The following is a 19170-nucleotide window of genomic DNA, read 5'->3' as shown; positions in this document are numbered from 1 at the left end:
ATTAGAAATATGCTAGCTAAATTTTTTTAAAACTTAGAACTGTATACTATAAATCCAAGTTTTAATGAAAGATAAATTTACAATTGATAAAACTGTAAAGTATGTAAGAATGAAACCAGAGTTGACCATTAAACTTTTTCTACATTCAAATATACATAAGTATAATATCTTTACATTTCTTTTGACACTGTTTGTAACTTTTCAACTACATACACAAAAACCGAGAAAGCTAACCTGAATCTTTTATCCTTACACTGAGGAATTGACAGAATGTCCCAGATATGTAGAGATTAAATGAGTCTGCTGATGAAGTCCTCAGTGTAAGAGCAAAAGATTCGGGTTAGCTTTCTCTATTTTGTGTGCATGTAATTGAAAAGTTAAAAACATTGCCAAATATGAATATTACTACACAGTTAAGCTTTCACTAAAGTATTTTACATTTGTCTCCTCCTCATTGGTGACTGGAATGGGGTAGGAGTAGTCTCTGTGTTCCAAAGTCCAAGACATTGTGCACATAAAAACCAACCCAATCAAATTCCATTTTTGATGCTTATTGTCTGTTGTGTACTGTCCATACTCATCTGTAAGTCAAGTCCAACTGCAAACTACATAGAACTGATCTGCCAGCACAAAATGCAATGGCAAATCAAGGTCAACAATGGCTACTCCGAATAAACTGCATAGATCCATATCTGCTGGAACATTATGCAATGGCAGATCTAGCTTTGTCTAGTTTGCCACTGATCATTACCTTATGTAAGTGCATATAGTAGATCAAATTATACAACATTACATATACATAAAAATACAGTGAATTCCCTATATTTTCTGGGGTACCTATGTCGACAGATTTTGTACCACCAACAAACCATGAATTTAAAGACCAAAAGAATCACTGCTGAGAAAGTAATAAGACCATTTCCCCAATTCTCAATAGTCTAATCAAGGATGTATGGTTAGGGGGTTCTTGCTAATTTCTAACAAATGACACCAAAATTCAGATGAATGAGCAGAGCTTGTACACATTTTATTTATTAAATTCTTAATTATACACAACAAAAAAATCCAACCTTTTTTTAAAGAAATAACAGATGAGTGCCATCCTAAATTATGAGTTATAGGATAGTGTGTGTGTTTGTTTTGGATTTTTAACATAGCTTTAACAATTTTTCAGTCATATCGCTACAATGTCTGCAGTGTGGCAGTTTATAGTGATGTCTAGCACTGGGGCATCATGCCGCAGACATGTAGTATGATGTCCCACCCAGTCACCTTATCCTGACACCAGGCTGACCAGTCCTAACACTAACCTCTTAATGCTGAGCACCAAGCCAGGCAGCTGTTAGTACCATTTTTGTAAGTCTTTGGTATGACTTGGCTGGGGATTGAACCCATGATCTCCCACATCCTTGGTGGACACTCTAACCACTAGGCCACCAGAGAGGTGTTATAGAATAGACCCTTATTCATGAATTTTGATGTCAACAAAATATCATCTTATTCAAAACTGTCAAATTGATACTCTTGAAAAAAAAGTGATTATGCAGTACACGAATCCCTTGCTATAACAAATGTCCTATAAAAATCTTTACTATAATCAACCTTGATATTACAACCCTTCCTTTAATACACCTTCCTATAACAAATTTAAGCTTTAATAAACTACCATATAACAAACCTGACCATAATAAAAATCGTCATCACAACCCATTTTATAAGAAACCTCCTTAAAATAAACCTTAGTCTAATAAAACTCTCTGTAAAAAAAAAACCGCTATAATAAAATTTGCAATTACAAATTCTCTATAATAATGAGCACCCACACACCCTGGACAGCACCCAAAAATAAAGAGAAAACTTCATTATAACAAATGTTTCATTATTTATGGACCCTGAATTGTTTGTTACATGGGCCTACTGTATGATACCAGAACGATGGAAAATAAGTAAATGCACACATTTAAGGTTCATACAAAAATAAAAGTTTGGAATGATTAGCTAATTTATCCAGTTTGACAGGTCATGAAATGGTAATAAAGAATTCATCACTTACCAATGTCATCATTTTTTTCATTGCATTCTGAAAATATAAAATACAGAAAATCACTGAGAACATGAACCACAGTTGTCAAAATTATTAATTTATCTGAACCAGAAGCTCCTCAAAATGCTGCTCTACTATACTAAAATTTTCTGATTATCCAAACCAATAAATCATCCATGTCCACCGTATTTATTGTCAGGTTGGTTTATAGACAATTCCTGAACTATCAAGAGTTGCATCCCCTACCTGACTCTTGTGTTAGCTTTTTGTTCCAAAATTGATTGCCAGCATTGCACAATGACCACCATTTCCTTGAAAAGTCAGTAGTAACAATTGCTGGCTTGTAATGTAATTTCTAATTTTCTATGCAAGCAACAGAGAAATCAACTATATTATTGCTAAAACTATGTTTGCTGTTTGCAGTGTACATGTATGTTAATAGCCTAAATCTGGCAACTCATCTTGTACTCATGCATTTTGCTATCTGCATTAATTATTAACAACTAAATTTAAAATGGGGTTTACATTAAATTGAAATTTTGATGGCTCTCTATGTTTTAAGAATATATCAATAAATGATTACAGGTCTCCCTCGCTATAAGGTCCTTCATGATAACACAGTTCCTGTTGTAAAGTGAGTATGGCCATGGATCCAAATTCATCAAGCGCTAGAAAAATTATATCGGCCATGTGCTTGATTATAATGTGGTATGCAAATTTTTCCTTACTGGAGGTGGCAAGAAAGCCTCCAGACCCACTCCATACATACCCACTTCTGATCTTACAAAGTATTACCCATGACACAGTGTAAAAACAATTGTTACATAGCAAAATTTCCTGTGTTATGAACCTGAAAAACTGATGTACCAGTATCAGACTTCCAGTTTTATAATGTGCCTTTAGCAACTTTTTATAGGGAGATTCTGTGCTGATGAATACCTGTGTTTCATAATTTTGCAAAACTTTAGTTCATTGCAAAAAACACAAAAAATTGTGTTTTGGCTTGTTTACAGTACTGTAAACAAGCCACGACATTATTTTTTGTCATACGGATAGGATTTAAAAACAAAAGGCATCACATGGTGCCCTGGTTTCAATTGTTTAGCAAAGAAGGAATGTGTATTTGTACTGTGACTGTTAACACCAAAATTAATACTATTCCTCTTCATAAGGTGAAGTGATTCTGGCACCTCTGTCTTGTTAACTCATTAATCCTGTAGATTTTTGTCATTTTCACCTGAAATGCGAGTAGGAAACACATTTTGGGGCAAACTTCTGAATATATTCAAATAATTTTAGTTTAGCCTGTGGTCTAGTTGTGTTAGCAACATTTTTCATTGGCTATCTTGCTTGCACATGTGCAGAAGGATAAAAGTTGAAGTTCTTTCTTCTTTCTTTCTTTGCTTAATGGACCCATCATTTTCCTGTCCTGGCCCCTTTTTACTCCAAATCCACATCTTATCCCACTTTCTGCAAAGGTTCTCTTGCCTGTGTGCAGTTCAGACCAGTCTGCCTTAGATGTGAGGCCAAAAACTCTAAAATCCGTGCATTGACATCGGGTCTCAAAAATATGTTTTTCTCTCTGTATTTTGTAATGTAATTTGAAAGTCCAGATTTTTTGGTACTATTGTAGAGCTACGTCTGTCTAGTTTTCTGTAATACCACCCACCTTAGTGTAAATGACCCTGACACAGAGACTGAAAGTAGGGTACAACCTCCTGATGCTTAAATGGGGCACCAGGGGTTAATGAGTTAACAAAGCAAGCAGCATGGCTAACTTCATAGTAAGTTCCTGCAATGACAACTTTTTATTGCCTGGTAAAGAAAAAAAGTAGTTAAAAACAGGCTACACATCCCACACTATGAATACTTGGGAAATGAAGGTTTAGCTAATAAACACCCCTCCCATAAATCTCTTAAGTAAAACATTATTGCTCAGAGTGGATTGAGAAGTAGCAAATGTGATTGTGCATGCAAGGATAGCAAGGGAACCAAGCAAATGTCAGATCAAGGAGAGCAAGGGAACCAAGCAAATATGACCAGCAATAGCAAAAGAATCATGCAAATGTGACCAAGGATAGCAAAACAACCATGCAATTGTGACCAAGGATAGCAATTACAAATCAAGCAAATGTGACCATGTAAATGTGACCATGGTTAGCAAAAGTACCAAGTAACTGGGTACATACCTGATGCATGAAAAGCTTAAGTCTTATAAATAGGGTTCATTATGGAGAAGCAACTTAAATCAAAGGTTTGTAGAGTCAAAAATGTTACAATACAGAAGGTTTACTCAAAAATGAGTGGAAATTACTTGCCATAAATCAAACTTATTCATCTGTCAAATATTTTACAGATAAATATACAACCTGCATGCCCATTCAAACTTAAGTTTAAATGTTGTTTCTCGAAATGAATCTCCATCTTTTTTAAAATAATCTGGTTTTGTTTTTAATCAACATGAACAACACTAGAATGTATATCTGCAAAGTCATATGGACAACGTTCTTTTGCATACCAGGGCCCAGCAACGTGGAATGAATTGCCCACTGAACTTAGACACAAAGACACAGTGATCCCATTCAAGAGTGCTCTCAAAACTCACTTTTTTCGACTACAAGAGCAAACTTAAAGACCTAATGTTTCCTACCTTAAATATTCTCAGCATTGTTTTTTATGTTTTCTAATTTCATGGTGTTTGTTTTTGTAATCATATCATTATATGTTTTTTATCTCATAGGTGTTGTCTAATGTTGTAAAGCGCTTAGAGCTTCTAAAGATTAGGCGCTATACAAAGTCCTCATTATTATTATTATTATTATTATTATTCATGAACATGCAAAAAAGCAGCAGCATACCTTTTATCAACTCTCATGCTAAGAGAAAAATCCTCCCTATTTTTTGGGGGTCATTCCACTTACCTCCTGATCTCATAATATCTCCCTTTCTTTGCAGAGTCTAACTCCTGATTATTACATTATGTCTGTCGATTTTCATTTCTAAAAGAAAACCCTACATAAATAGAGATATCATATGCAATCCAGAGTAGCCATGTTCATTTTTATCACCTGGGAATAATGTTGTGACGAAATAATTAATAACGCACTAGAAATATTTCTCTTCAGCAAATAGAATGTTAAGTTTAACATTATTCACATCAATTTCAGATTTTTTTTAAACCCCTACAACAATACTATAGTCAAAAAGTAATCCACAACAATAAAACTGTCACCAATTAGTTTCTATCCAGTGAATGAGAACCATGAATGCTGTGTAACTTTCTCTACAAGCAAAACAGCATCTCCACCATTCCCACCAAAGAAACATATCAGAAAAAATCTGGCGTTCCTGAACAAATATATAAACTTTAATTAACATGATTACATATATTAAAAGAAGGAATGAAAAAATATACCATGTAGTATATATGCCCCCAAAGAACTAATTCAGAATAATATGTTATTTACTGAACATAGTCTTGTGCCTTATGAGTTGACCCTAAGGAAGAAAGATGGAATATAAAACATGGCAAAAACGGTTGCCACATGTACAGTAAATTGTGACCTTATTAAAATGAAGGTCATAGGCATTGTAAGTTATAACCAAATAGGGCATCATTTACACGTCAATCAATTGCTGGTGCTTACATACAAACACAGCAGAACATGGTTTCTTTGAAGTACGTTTGGATGGGCAGTCCTTTTCAGAAGATAAATGCATTGATAAGGATTAACTGTTAATTAGTCACCCTAGCTTTATTGCTTGTGTTGTTGTTGCTGTAGGGTTTAATGCCATTTTTCAGCACAAGATAGGCTATACATGGTGGCCAGTATAACTGGTGGAGGAAGAACCCTGGAAAACCATGGGAAGAACCACCGACCCACAAGAAGCTACTGGCAGCATTCCCACGTACCCACGCTAGCCGAGCCTTGGACTCGAATGCACGCAGACAGAGGTGAGATGGCAGTTATCCGGAACAGTAAGCGCTTTAGACAACTCGGCCACTCGGGGCCCCTTATTGCTTGTGTACTTAAGTCTAACCTTTAGCCATCGTGCTGTTTAGCCACAGCTGACCAAAATATGACCAGGTGTCATGTCCTGGGAGAAAATAAGGTGCGGTCACAGGAAAAAATGGTAAGTCACAATGGGGGCACCAGCCCCCCCCCATTTCACCTTTAAACATGTTAGGCCTACTCAGTAAAATTTAATGTCTGACCACTATATGTTTGCCATCCACCCCCACCCCGAAAAGTTTATGTGGCTGCCAATGGCATATCCTTTGAGAATTTCACACGTATGGACCCAGAAGATTGGACAATATTTGCTGATACTGTTGCTTAAAAATGCTGTGTAAAAACCTCCTGATTTTAGGTCCCTATCTCTCTATATTTTTATTCAATCTCCCTACTTGGCTTTTGAAAAGCTGACAGGTGACAATAATTAACACAAATATTTTTGTTAGCTGGTTACAGATTTGAAATCTCTTGTAGTAATGTTTTTAACAGTCTTTTGGAGGTTGGTTATCTTGAAAATAAAGGTAATTTACTCAGAAAAGTGAACAATTTCATTACAAAAATGCTATTTACTGACAATTACTCCCAACATAATTATAAAATGAGTATTCAACCATTTGATACCACCCCAACCAACCATATTCCCCCATTTCCAACTCTCTTTCTTGTTTCCAGAGGTACCTCAACAACTCATGCCCTTGCTTATGTTGTAGCTTTGCTTGCACTCCATTATGTGTGAGATCAAGGGAGATGTGTACCTAAGTATGAAATCTGTTGTTGATAGTTAAATGTTATAATAGCAAGTTCTTTTGTATTTTTAAAGTAAGTTTCATAAGAAGAGAAACAAATTTCTGCAGTTCTTCAAATTTTAAACTTTTTGTATTTCTTAACATTGAGATCAGTTTTAGAATGAATTGTTTTGAAGATCTATATAACTGAATATTTTTTATATAAATTTTTATAAAAATAATAACCTTCATGGTATTCCCATTTCATGTGAAATTATTTTGCCAAGTTTTAAAATTTTGCCTCTATTGATAATTGCAACAAAACTGTTTTTAAAAAAAAACCTGGGTCAACATTCTGATAATTGGGGTTAACCTCACGTACCCGCATATAAACTAGATCTGCCAGTAAGCTGAGTGCTTACAAGGAATATGACCACTCTAAAAGTACTGTCATGATGCAAATCCAATGTTCATGAAATAGCTGTAGAAGAGAGTGATGGACAGATGGGCTGATAGTTTGTAGTCAAACTCAAACAATGCCCATGGCATGACACGGTCTAATCTTTCAAACACCAAATTGTGTTATCATACATATGATACCATGTTTCATGAAGAATTCTAGATAAATTAATGGGAGAAGAATGTATCAAATGATAGATGCTCAAAGGTTTTAATAAAAAATGAACCTAACTATAAATTCTGATCTGACTTTCTCCATTTTTACATGTCAACATCTTGGAATGATAAAAAAGCATACCATGTTTCACAGCGTTCAGGAAACATTAAAAAACAAAAGTGAGACAGACAATATCACTCCAGTATACCCGTCACCATTATTTTGACACTGATTAATAAACAATAATTGAGTTGCCATATGCTTTACCTATTTCTACTTAAATCCTTACATACAAGGCATTATAAGAGATCAACCGTCTCAGGTATGTACTCACTTGGATGGGATTTATCAATCTCGTGTAACCTCTCCAATGCTGCAGAGAATAATAATAATAATAATAATAATAATAATAATATTAATATTAATAATAATAATATCGATGATGATGATGATGAGGAGGAGGAGGAGGAGGAGGATGGATTGATGATGATGATGATGATCATGGTGATGAAATGCAGTCATTGAAAAACTTAAGTATATCCAACGACGGCACAATTTTAATCACCTGATATTTGAAAGCAGTCATTCTAATTAAATCTGAATAGCCAGCATGGTCCAACATGCATATTTCAAGTAAATTTGAATATCCAGCATGGTCCAACATGCATATTTCAAGTACATTTAATAGCCAGCATGGTCTAACATGCATATTTCAAGTACATCTGAATAGCCAGCATGGTCTAACATGCTTATTTCAAGTACATTTTAATAGCCAGCATGGTCTAACATGCATGCTTCAAGTAAATTTGAATAGCCAGCATGGTCCAACATTCTTACTTCAAGTAAATTTGAATAGCCAGCATGGTCCAACATGCTTATTTCAAGTAAATTTGAATAGCCAGCATGGTCCAACATGCATATTTCAAGTACATTTGAATAGCCAGCATGGTCTAACATGCATATTTCAAGTACATCTGAATAGCCAGCATGGTCTAACATGCATATTTCAAGTACATTTGAATAGCCAGCATGGTCTAACATGCATTTTTCCAGTAAATTTTACCTGGATGATGGGCAACCTGGCAGTTTCTCCAATATGTAACCACCAAAACTCACCATTCTAAACAAGGCACACTGAAGCACGATCAACTTATAAATTACAAATATACATTTTAACGGAAAGTCTGATTTGCATTCTGTTTATGTATGCATGTTTTGCAACAATATCTTGAAATTCAGTGAATTTATTTTAGCTTCCAAACATCTTATAAACTCAATGGTAAATCTGCCAACATACCACAAATATGGCTGCTGATGACATCATTTGGGATCTATCAAAGCTAGTGTGCTGTGTTAAGTACTTTAAAAACTGCTTGGGTGAGCTCATTGTGCTAATTTGCATAGGTAAAGTTCATGAAGTGGAACAACCCAATTCATCTCAAGGTACAGGTGAATCTTTTACAGGGTGTCAGCTGTAGTGTAAGCTTTATCATCCCACTTTATTCACAATGTTTAGATGACAACTTAAGAAACAATTAATATACACATAGCAAATTCAAATGCTATAAGGTACTGAATTGTCTTTTTCTTTTACCTCAAGATAATTTATTTTTTCAATTAACGTCATTGATATTATATTGTGTTATTTGCTTTAAATCTGAGCAAGATATTTTTACTTCAGCTTATTGAGAACTGAAAATGTATCGCCTAGATTCCCATTCCCCTGTTCCAGAAATCTGTTCATACTGCCTTCCATATTTCATTAATAGGTGTAAATCTAATAAATTTATAAAAAATTATAAATTGCACATATTGTGAATGGTCAAATGCTAACAAAATTTCATTAAAATTTTCTGTATTATATCTATGGGTTACTGGTCAAATTCTAATAAAATTCATACTAAATTCTATATTGCACCTAGGGGTGACTGACCAAATTCTAATTAAATTCATACTAAATTCTATATTACACCTAGGGGTGACTGATCAAATTCTAATAAAATTCATACTAAATTCTATATTGCACCTAAGGGTGACTGATCAAATTCTAATTAAATTCATACTAAATTCTATATTGCACCTAGGGGTGACTGACCAAATTCTAATTAAATTCATACTAAATTCTATATTACACCTAGGGGTGACTGATCAAATTCTAATAAAATTCATACTAAATTCTATATTGCACCTAAGGGTGACTGATCAAATTCTAATTAAATTCATACTAAATTCTATATTACACCTAGGGGTGACTGATCAAATTCTAATAAAATTCATACTAAATTCTATATTACACCTAGGGGTGACTGATCAAATTCTAATTAAATTCATACTAAATTCTATATTACACCTAGGGGTGACTGATCAAATTCTAATAAAATTCATACTAAATTCTATATTACACCTAGGGGTGACTGATCAAATTCTAATTAAATTCATACTAAATTCTATATTACACCTAGGGGTGACTGATCAAATTCTAATAAAATTCATACTAAATTCTATATTACACCTAGGGGTGACTGATCAAATTCTAATTAAATTCATACTAAATTCTATATTGCACCTAGGGGTGACTGATCAAATTCTAATCAAATTCATACTAAATTCTATATTACACCTAGGGGTGACTGATCAAATTCTAATAAAATTCATACTAAATTCTATATTGCACCTAGGGGTGACAGCAGCAGGGAAGTCGTACAGACCAGGTGGCTCAGATAAATTTAACCCTCCTATCAAACATTTCTCCGTAGAAGCCTCAGAAAGCAGAAATAAAGCCTCCTACGCAAATTAATCCGCAAAATTTCAACCCAAAGTGCATTTTTAGGCATAAAAAAAAACAGCAATTTTTGGGGGGGGTATTGTAAAATTTATTTGCCGTAATTGAATTTGGGTTGTAATTTTATGAGTAAATTTGATCAAGACCAACTCGATATCTACTGCGCGGATCATGAAGATTAATCGTGACAAAACCGTGTGGTGTCGCCTGAGCGTGACTAAAGAAATTTTTAAACTTATTTATGTCCATATCGCCATTGCACCAAGTTTGATGGATATTCCTCAGCGTGTGAGTATCAACGCCATTGAAAACCGATAAAATATTACAATTATCTCTAATTACCTTTGGAATTTGCGTATATCGTTGCGTCACGTAAATCACATCGGTGTTCTTATGTCGGCCACGCGAGAATATCCTAGCTGGGTTAGTTTGCTTATCCAGCATCACATCATCGAAAACAACAAGATTATTAGTATCACCGTCTAAATTTTCCACTGATGGAGTTTCATTGATATCCGTTATAAATTCTATTGTGCCATCCTCAGTTTTATCGCTAAATTCCTTTAGTACTTTATAACATCGCTGATCATCAACAGATGGTGCAATCAAATACAATTTGTCCCATTTTAACCATCGCATAATCAAATTTAGCAACAATTGCGTTTTTCCAGAACCAGATGGTCCAATAATTATCATTCTAATCGAATTTGGTAATGCCTCGGTGTGCTTTACTTGCTCGCGTTTCTTTGTGGCTGAAAAATCAATTACATTCATGTTATTAGAATATTATGGATTCATATTGTGTTAAGTGTCGCACTCGAACTGCTACGATAAATCCAATCGAAGTCGTTACACGCAACAACAGGAATGCAATTAAGGGAGAATGTGAAGTTTGTAAGACAATTAAGTTTAGATTTGTAAAAAAAAAAGTAGAACCGGAGGAGACATCGCAACCTCCTTAACAAATCTGCCTGGAGCTCCTTGGGCGAAATATCCCGGAGAGAAACATTTACCAGGATATAATTACTGCGGACCTGGTACAAGGCTAGATATAAGACTTAACGATAATAATCAACCAAATCCTGGCGAGGATCCAGTAAACGCTATCGATAACGCATGCTACTATCACGATCTTGCATATCGCAGCGGAGATTTACAACAAAGACATCTCGCTGATATTAAATTAATTCACGCAATAGATGCTATTCCTGATAAAAATTTCAAAGAGAAATTGGCAACTTGGTTGATAAAAGGAGCAATGAAAGGTAAATTAGTACTAGGTGCTGGTAATTTATAATGGAGCAAATATATTATTCTCCGCGAGGATTTTGGAAAGGAAAATCAGCAATAGCCAAACTTGCTAAGGCAGCAAAAGTAAAGCAATCTGTCGCTGAATCGTGGCTATCGAGGCAAGCAGTTTGGCAAATTTATCTTCCTCCGCCTAAGAAAATATCATATGCGAGTTTCTCTGTCAGTGTCCCTAATGAAGTCCATCAGGCTGATCTTATGTTTCTTCCTTACGATACCGTCGACGGAGTTATATACAAATATGTTCTGACGGTTGTTGATATCGCTAGCAGATACAAGGAAGCGGAACCGTTATCGAATAAAACAGCAACAGATATTGCTAAGGCGTTTAGCGAAATTTATTCACGATCTCCATTAACATGGCCAAAGCTTCTCCAGGTTGATCCAGGTCGAGAATTTCTTGGCGCGGTTACTTCACTGATGAAAAAGAATAATGTTAAAATCCGTCGCGGTATTGTAGGTGTTCATCACAATCAAGCTATCGTTGAGAGATTCAATAAAACTCTTGCAGAACGATTATTCGGATATCAGTACGCGAGAGAATTTATTCAAGATAAACGATCTCGCGATTGGGTAACAAGATTACCTCACGTGATTAATGCGCTAAATAACGAAGTAACACGAACGATATCAATGAAACCCGCAATTGCAATTACAAAGACAAAAATACCACTAAAGCGAAATTCTACTATTCCACCTGTGTTAGGTAGCGTCACGGTCAGATATTTATATAAGGAGGGAGAAGCCGAGGGTGGCAGAAAAAGAGCAACTGATCCAAACTGGAGTGTTACGACACATAAAATATCGGCAGTAACAAGATCATCAGGAAGACCAGCAATTTATTTTCTAGATTCATTAGCACCGCAACGAGGATTTACCAAAGAAGAACTACAAGTAATTCCAAATGATACTCAATTACCACCATCTTCGTTAATGTGAAATCTAATCCTACCCAACTGAGATAATTTTCTTACTCGAGAAACTGCCAGATAAACTAAATTCGACCAGGAAATTCTATCATCGACAATCCAAACTTGACCATCTACTGTTAATCCCTGTGACGAGTGAATTGTTGCTGCGTATCCGAGTTTCCACGGCGATCTTTCTGCGTTTATCGCATCATTGACAAGATTAATATCAACGAAAATAATATCATTTAAAACCATTATTTTTTCTTCTCCGCATGGCAAAGTAACATTAATATTTTGTTTTCTAGTATCAGCTGGCCTATAGCACAACGGAACCTGCAATGTTGGAAATTTCTCACAGTGAAGTTTAAATAATATTTTCTGAATAGCATCGCGAATAATTTTCCTACTAGCAACGATCAAATGATCCGGACGCCACAAAATTAGAAAATTATCCATCGAAGTCTCATCAATTATTTTTCTCATCACATCACATTGAAACTTATTAGGTTGCAACCGAATCATTTTTTTAAACTCGGTCAGTAAAATATCATTAGATCTATAATCAGCGTCAATTTCTTCATAATAATCTACAAAATTTCTAAGCCACCTGTGAGGAGATTCACCATCAATAGGATCAGGTTGCCCATGATCGCCGCACATTATTACAGCGGTATTTTTTTCTTCTAGCCAACCCAGGAATAATTTTAACACAACTAAATTTACCGTGCAAATTTCATCAAATATTATAATCTTGTTGATATATTTGTTTCCCATTCGAGCTGAATCCCACAATCCACCACTATATTTGAAATAACTGTGATAAGTACAAGAATTAACACCACGTTGTTTTATTTCTCGCGCTAATCTATGAGTTGGAGTCAACACGATCATATCAGATTTTGAAAATAAGTTTATTGCTCGTGTTGTTTTACCACTACCACCAGGACCATTTAGGTAAACGAATTTGTTTCGTGAAATTGGATCAAACGCAGATACTGCTGTTGATACTTCATCGCATTTATCTTTATGAAATTTATCGCAATCTTCTACATCCGCGTCCTCACAATAATCTAGAATATCCTCGTTTTTTATTCTCCAAGTTCCCCAAGAACCATCGGTAATTAAATTCTCCAACCTACACTGGAATTTCTTATCGATATAAAATGAATCCGTTGCAACCCTTACCGCGATATCAGAAAATTTATTTATCATTGACAGCAAATTGATACTCACATAAGCGAGCATTGATGATCTTAAATGAGTATACTGCGCGGATTCTCCATCGAGATAAGTTATCACTGTACCTAACTTCGTTCCATCAATAATAATATTTTCTCTGTTGCAAAATATTCCACGCGATACTGTATCGGCAATAATAAAATCCATCTCAGCATCATTGATAAATAACCTAGCGTGGCGATGTTTATGATCAACTGATCCTCCTTGAGTAAATTTACCAATTATTTTTCTTCCAATATCTTTCGCGTTCTCACAATCCGTGGGTAACCACACCTCGGTCTGCTTTCTATACGATATAATTGCTTCACTTACCGTCAATGATATTAACATCGACGAATCCAACATATATCTCAACAATACCGTAGGGACCCATCTTCGCTGAGATAAATGCCGACCAAACCAAATATAACAAATTTTATGCAAATTTTCAGCAAGTTCGAATGAAGTAACATAAGCGAATCCTGTCATAACAAAATCAGGTAATGGTCCGTTAATTGCAACTCTCGTCATCTCGTTGGTAGGATGACCGAATTTAGCAAAGTAATCCGCACAATCGCCATATCCGAGAAAACTTCCAGGATAGCATGCGCTCATATCAACGGAAATCATATCTTCGAAATAATATTTGGTATTCCATAATCCTCCATGGCCGTATTCGATACAGCTAAGTTGAATATCATTAAGAAATTCATTTCTTGTAGGTTTCCACGAATTTCTTTCTCTAGCAGCATGAGCAGCAACAGACGAAATGGTAAAGCAATTTGTCAGTAATCGATCTGGATTTGACGAATACTTCTCCGCGATATTTTTCATCGATTCATGTAATATTTCATCTCGGTAAATATCTCCGCGTGGTAAGATAAATTGATCGTATCTTTCTTCGCTAGAAAATAACCAAATCGATATTGGATCGGACTTGGCTAATAGTTTGATATATCTAAACATTGCATCGGAACTATCTTTGGATTCCACGGGATAAAACTTAACAACACGATCTCGCGGGAATATCATTACCGACTGACTCCACGCATGTGAATTATGATCAACAATTTCGATTGGTGTTCCTCGAGAATTATACGGCGATGAATATAATATTTCACCCGATAGTGTTTTAACCGTAATAGGAAATTTAAGTTTCTTACTTAACGCAGCAACATCATCGATTGATGCGCCATCAGTAACTGTCTTTGCCCATGAATTAATTTTATCCAATCTCAATTGAGTCAGACCAGATCCACGACGGGCATTCCTCATATGCTCGATAACTCGTTCAGCTACACAATTTATTATCGGAGATTCCCTCATCGCAGGTAGGTTTTTCATATCAGGATTATTATTCAGCCGATAAATTCCATAAACAACAGCACTAGAAGGATACGCCCTAGCATAATAAGGACCATCAATCCCCAGCAGCAATCCTGGTTTTGAATTTTTATCAAGAACAACATTTTTCTTACCGCCACGTACTGGATCTCGTTTATCACGAATAATCCAAATGTCATCGGGCATTTGTGCAATAAATTTTATTCCGAAAATAAATCTCTCTTCTTTGTGTGAGTTTTTTATATGTTCGATTATCTTTTTCGCTCGCTCTAGATTCATCGTAGCATTAACAAAATTAGTTTTCCAAGTTGACCAAACATGAATCGCTCCATCATCGAAAAATTCCTTCTTCGCACTATCAACTTCAGGAATGATATATTCTGCCTCATCAAGATCAAATATATCCATTATTATATTTTAGACAAATATCTAAATATAATGAAGCAATGCGCGTGGATAACAGTTGGATCAACAAAATCATGTAACAAATCCTGCAGAGGTGAATATTGTGGCGCTCATATATACGAAATTCGACGAGGTAACAAAGGACCACAGCGATGTTTAGTTTGTCAAGTTGGCATTCGAGGAAAGACAAGATTATGTTTCTCCTGTGGAGGGAAAAAATATCGTGAGTTACGGAGATATTATGAAAAAAGATCCTCCTCGGTAATAAAATGCGAAGAAGATTATATTAATCGTTTCAAAGCAAATTTCGATTTAAACAAAGAGAATATCATATATGGAAATGAAATCAATGATTCCCATGAGTGAATATAAATCGCATCCCATCATCGAAGGTTACGAAGCATCTGAGGATGGTAATGTCAGAAACATCAAAACAAAGAAACGTGTTGGTAGTATTTGTAATTCGGGATATCTCAAATTTACAGTCCATAAAAGAAATGAAAGAACAGAATGTTATTCGAATCATAGATTTATATTCGAATGCTACAAAGGACCAATAGAGAGAGGACTTGTTATCGACCACATTGACGGTAATAAACTTAACAATAAACTTTCCAATCTGCGCGCGGTAACCCAGAGTGAAAATTCAAGATTTGGTAATAACCGTGGATTTCCTAATTATTCGAGGACTGTTAAATCAGTGAATCAAGCAACAGGTGAGGAAATCGCGTTTACATCGATGTCTGCAGCAGCAAAATATTTCGTTATTGACTCGCATTCAGTAAAACGAGTGGCAGAAGGAAAATACAACGCAACATTTTCTTATGATGCTGATTCGTGGATCAAATTCTCCTATGTACCAATAATATTTGATTCGGAGAGTGACGAAGAATAATTGAATATCTCCGCAAAACAAAAAAAAAAGATTAATTTTGAAAATTTCCCTGGATTTTATTTATTTTTTTCGCCCATTTTTTCCTGGGAGATAGATTTAACAAATTCACTTGCGATTTAAAAATCAGAGATTCTCACGATTTCACCAAAAGATTGATACTTACAGTTTCTCCTCGTATATCAAGTAAATTTCCTTTCTGATCCGTTAATTTGAAATTTATTCTTGATAAAAATCGATTATGACATCGCAGGTAAAACGGATTCATTGGCTCCTTGATTATCAAATAACCGGGAGATGCGCTAGGTGAAAATGAATACAATATAAAACCCTGATTCGCTTGATTCGACACTGACGAATCAACATTGTAACTACCCTCGACAACATCCGCGTGAAGATAAATCGCGATAACTTCCGTTATATTAACGATACCCGGCGATATGTGCCGTCCACCTTTGTCAGGATCGTTATTGTGTTTAAGAATCAATTCTGAATGTACTTTTTTGGTCCATGCGGCATGTAATTTCGGAAATAAATCATCAATGGTATCAGTGACGGATTTTCTCATCGCATCAAAATCAGAATTGGGAAATTTAAATTTTGGCAGTGTTTCCTCGGTTAATTCAAATACTCTCATGAATTTTTGTTTCTCACCCGAGTTCTTGATCAACTCGAATTTGCTAATAGGAAGAACATAGTCGGCAATTGATATATCGTCGACTATCGCCCGAATAAACATATCATGATAATATTCAATATCATTCGCAAGTTGATTTAAAATTTTCACGTGCTTTATAATTTCGCTACATGAACTAGATTTATTTAGGATGCATTCATGAAATGATCCTCGCAATAAATTTAATTGTAATTCGTGTTCTTGAATAAACTCGTCTAGAGTTCTTCTTACCAAGATACCGTCTATGGGGGCTATTATCCTGTTAATGTGGGTAGCGTCGAAGATTTTCACATCTGGGGGGATTTTAGGAAGAGGTAACCACGAGAGAATTCTTTCGTTAATAAAAGTGAAAGCGAACATTACTAGGTTAATTTTGTGGTTATTCATGAGATTGATGGCGCTGTGGATCAGAGGTTTGTGTTTTATATCTCCATACCATCCTTCGTTGGTTGTAAAATCTTCCTTTTTTGGTTCCGGTATTTCTGGAAGGGTTTCATCATACCAACCTGGAATAATAACATCCGATTTCTTTGGTTTTATCAGAGGTGCAACCTCGGGCCAACCTAATATATTTCTAATCGATGATTGGTAAATATCTACCACGTACGGTGATTTCACTTCTATCATTGACGATAGTGTTGGATCATGTGAAGATATCTTTATTCCCGGAGTAGCATCGCCGGTTAAATTTGATATTCTAGTGGTAAACTCATTATTCAGTTGATCAATTTCATAACTGCCCGTTGGTATACCAACAACGATCCAATCGGGTGTTCCATCGGGTTTATTTTTATTTGCAAAAACAAGTGAATTATTTGGCATCAAATTACCAAATGATTTCGATCTAACATTGGGCCAGCTATTGTAGACACGCAACTGTGTTAATGCAATTTCGTTGACGTTAATTGGTGTTGAGAAATTAATGCTAAACTCTGGTTTCGTTGAACTTAGCGATATTAACGTTGTTGTTGGTGGTGTCGTGTTTGTCACGATCTGGGCTAACTCGGACATTATTAATATTCATTTGTTCAATCTCCGAGTAAATACTAATCATTGAAGAAAATTCTAGATCGGATATAATACCATCGTTGAGACTCTCAGAAAGTAACAATGATAACTTCGAGTACGCGTCACTAACTTTAGTTAGTTTACTTTTGTACGAAGATAATTTCTCACTTGTGCACGAAGCTATTTTTTTCGCGATGATATTTAGAACACCCGCGATTGCTGTTGTTGACGAGATTATTATTGTTGCTGCAATTGGCGCTATCATTGTTACCGCGGATAATATTATTCCTGCACCAACAACCACGGCCGATACCGCGTACACTGCAACGTCAATGATAACTAATTTGCGCTGGTATTTATTTATTTTTGTTTGATAATCGTCAAGTTGTTTTTTTAGTGAATCCTGCCATAGGCGAGCTTGATTGTAACGGTAATCCGATGCGGTCATTTATTAATCTACGATAACAATTGCGGAATTACTGCCTATATTCGGATAAAAATTCGAAAATTGCAAAATACTTCACCGGTCCCATGGTGGTTCTATCTGGCGGTTCTAGCGTGAATGTTGGATTGCCATATTCACTTAACGAAATAATAAAAAATCCAGGGCAGAATTCATAAATTTTATTATTCTGATCCGGTTGTACCTTAAATTTTATATCGGAGATAATATGTGCTCGATATACGCCAGCAATTGGCGCGGTAAAGCTAAATGTGTCATTCTGGGGTGTCCAGGTAAGATTATTTATGGTTAACACAAATGTTAGATTGCATCGTATAATTCTGTCTATCAAATGATCTGGCACATAAAATTTCGACAATCTTGGGATATTCAATGACGATATTTTTGTGTTGATATTGTTAATTTTTGTGGTTGTTTCGATAATTTCCCTACCTAATTGCTTTACGTCAGTGGCGTGACCAGTTTTATCGACGGATTGGTCAATCTTTGCTGTTGCAGCAAGAAGTTTCGTGTTTAAATCTCGAATTTCTCCGTCGTACGTTGATATATCTAACTTTTGACGCGTCAATTCATGTACTGTGTTAATTTTATCGTTGATGGATTTTATTTTCTCATCTATTTGTCCTTGCATCACGTTAATCCCCTTGGTAAATTCAGGAACAACAACATCGCCGAGTTTAATAATTTCCTCGTTGATTTTTTTGCTGAGATCGTCGATCGATGGTTTCTGACCCATCGAGATATTTACTTCGTTAATTTTGG

The 19170-nt window shown here is 35.4% G+C and overlaps 1 protein-coding gene across 6 annotated transcripts in view; it reads right to left on the bottom strand.

Moving 5' to 3' along the window:
* The window catches only part of LOC149806924 (uncharacterized), a 174502-nt gene that overhangs the window by 50337 nt on the left and 104995 nt on the right, over positions 1-19170 (bottom strand). For 5 of the 6 annotated variants that reach the window (XM_089959761.1, XM_089959737.1, XM_089959744.1 and 2 more), the window contains 2 exons: positions 7736-7774; positions 2054-2080 (listed from right to left, as the gene is read on the bottom strand). In XM_089959761.1, coding sequence (XP_089815887.1) covers positions 2054-2080; positions 7736-7774 — 66 coding nt within the window. The remainder of the gene's footprint in view (positions 1-2053; positions 2081-7735; positions 7775-19170) is intronic. The other variant, XM_089959754.1, reaches the window with a different exon arrangement.

Source organism: Sinohyriopsis cumingii, chromosome 1, assembly GCF_028554795.1.
Source record: "Sinohyriopsis cumingii isolate HCF-2022 chromosome 1, ASM2855479v2, whole genome shotgun sequence".
Taxonomy (NCBI): Eukaryota; Metazoa; Mollusca; class Bivalvia; order Unionida; family Unionidae; genus Sinohyriopsis; species Sinohyriopsis cumingii.
This window is presented reverse-complemented; position numbering and strand designations above follow the sequence as displayed.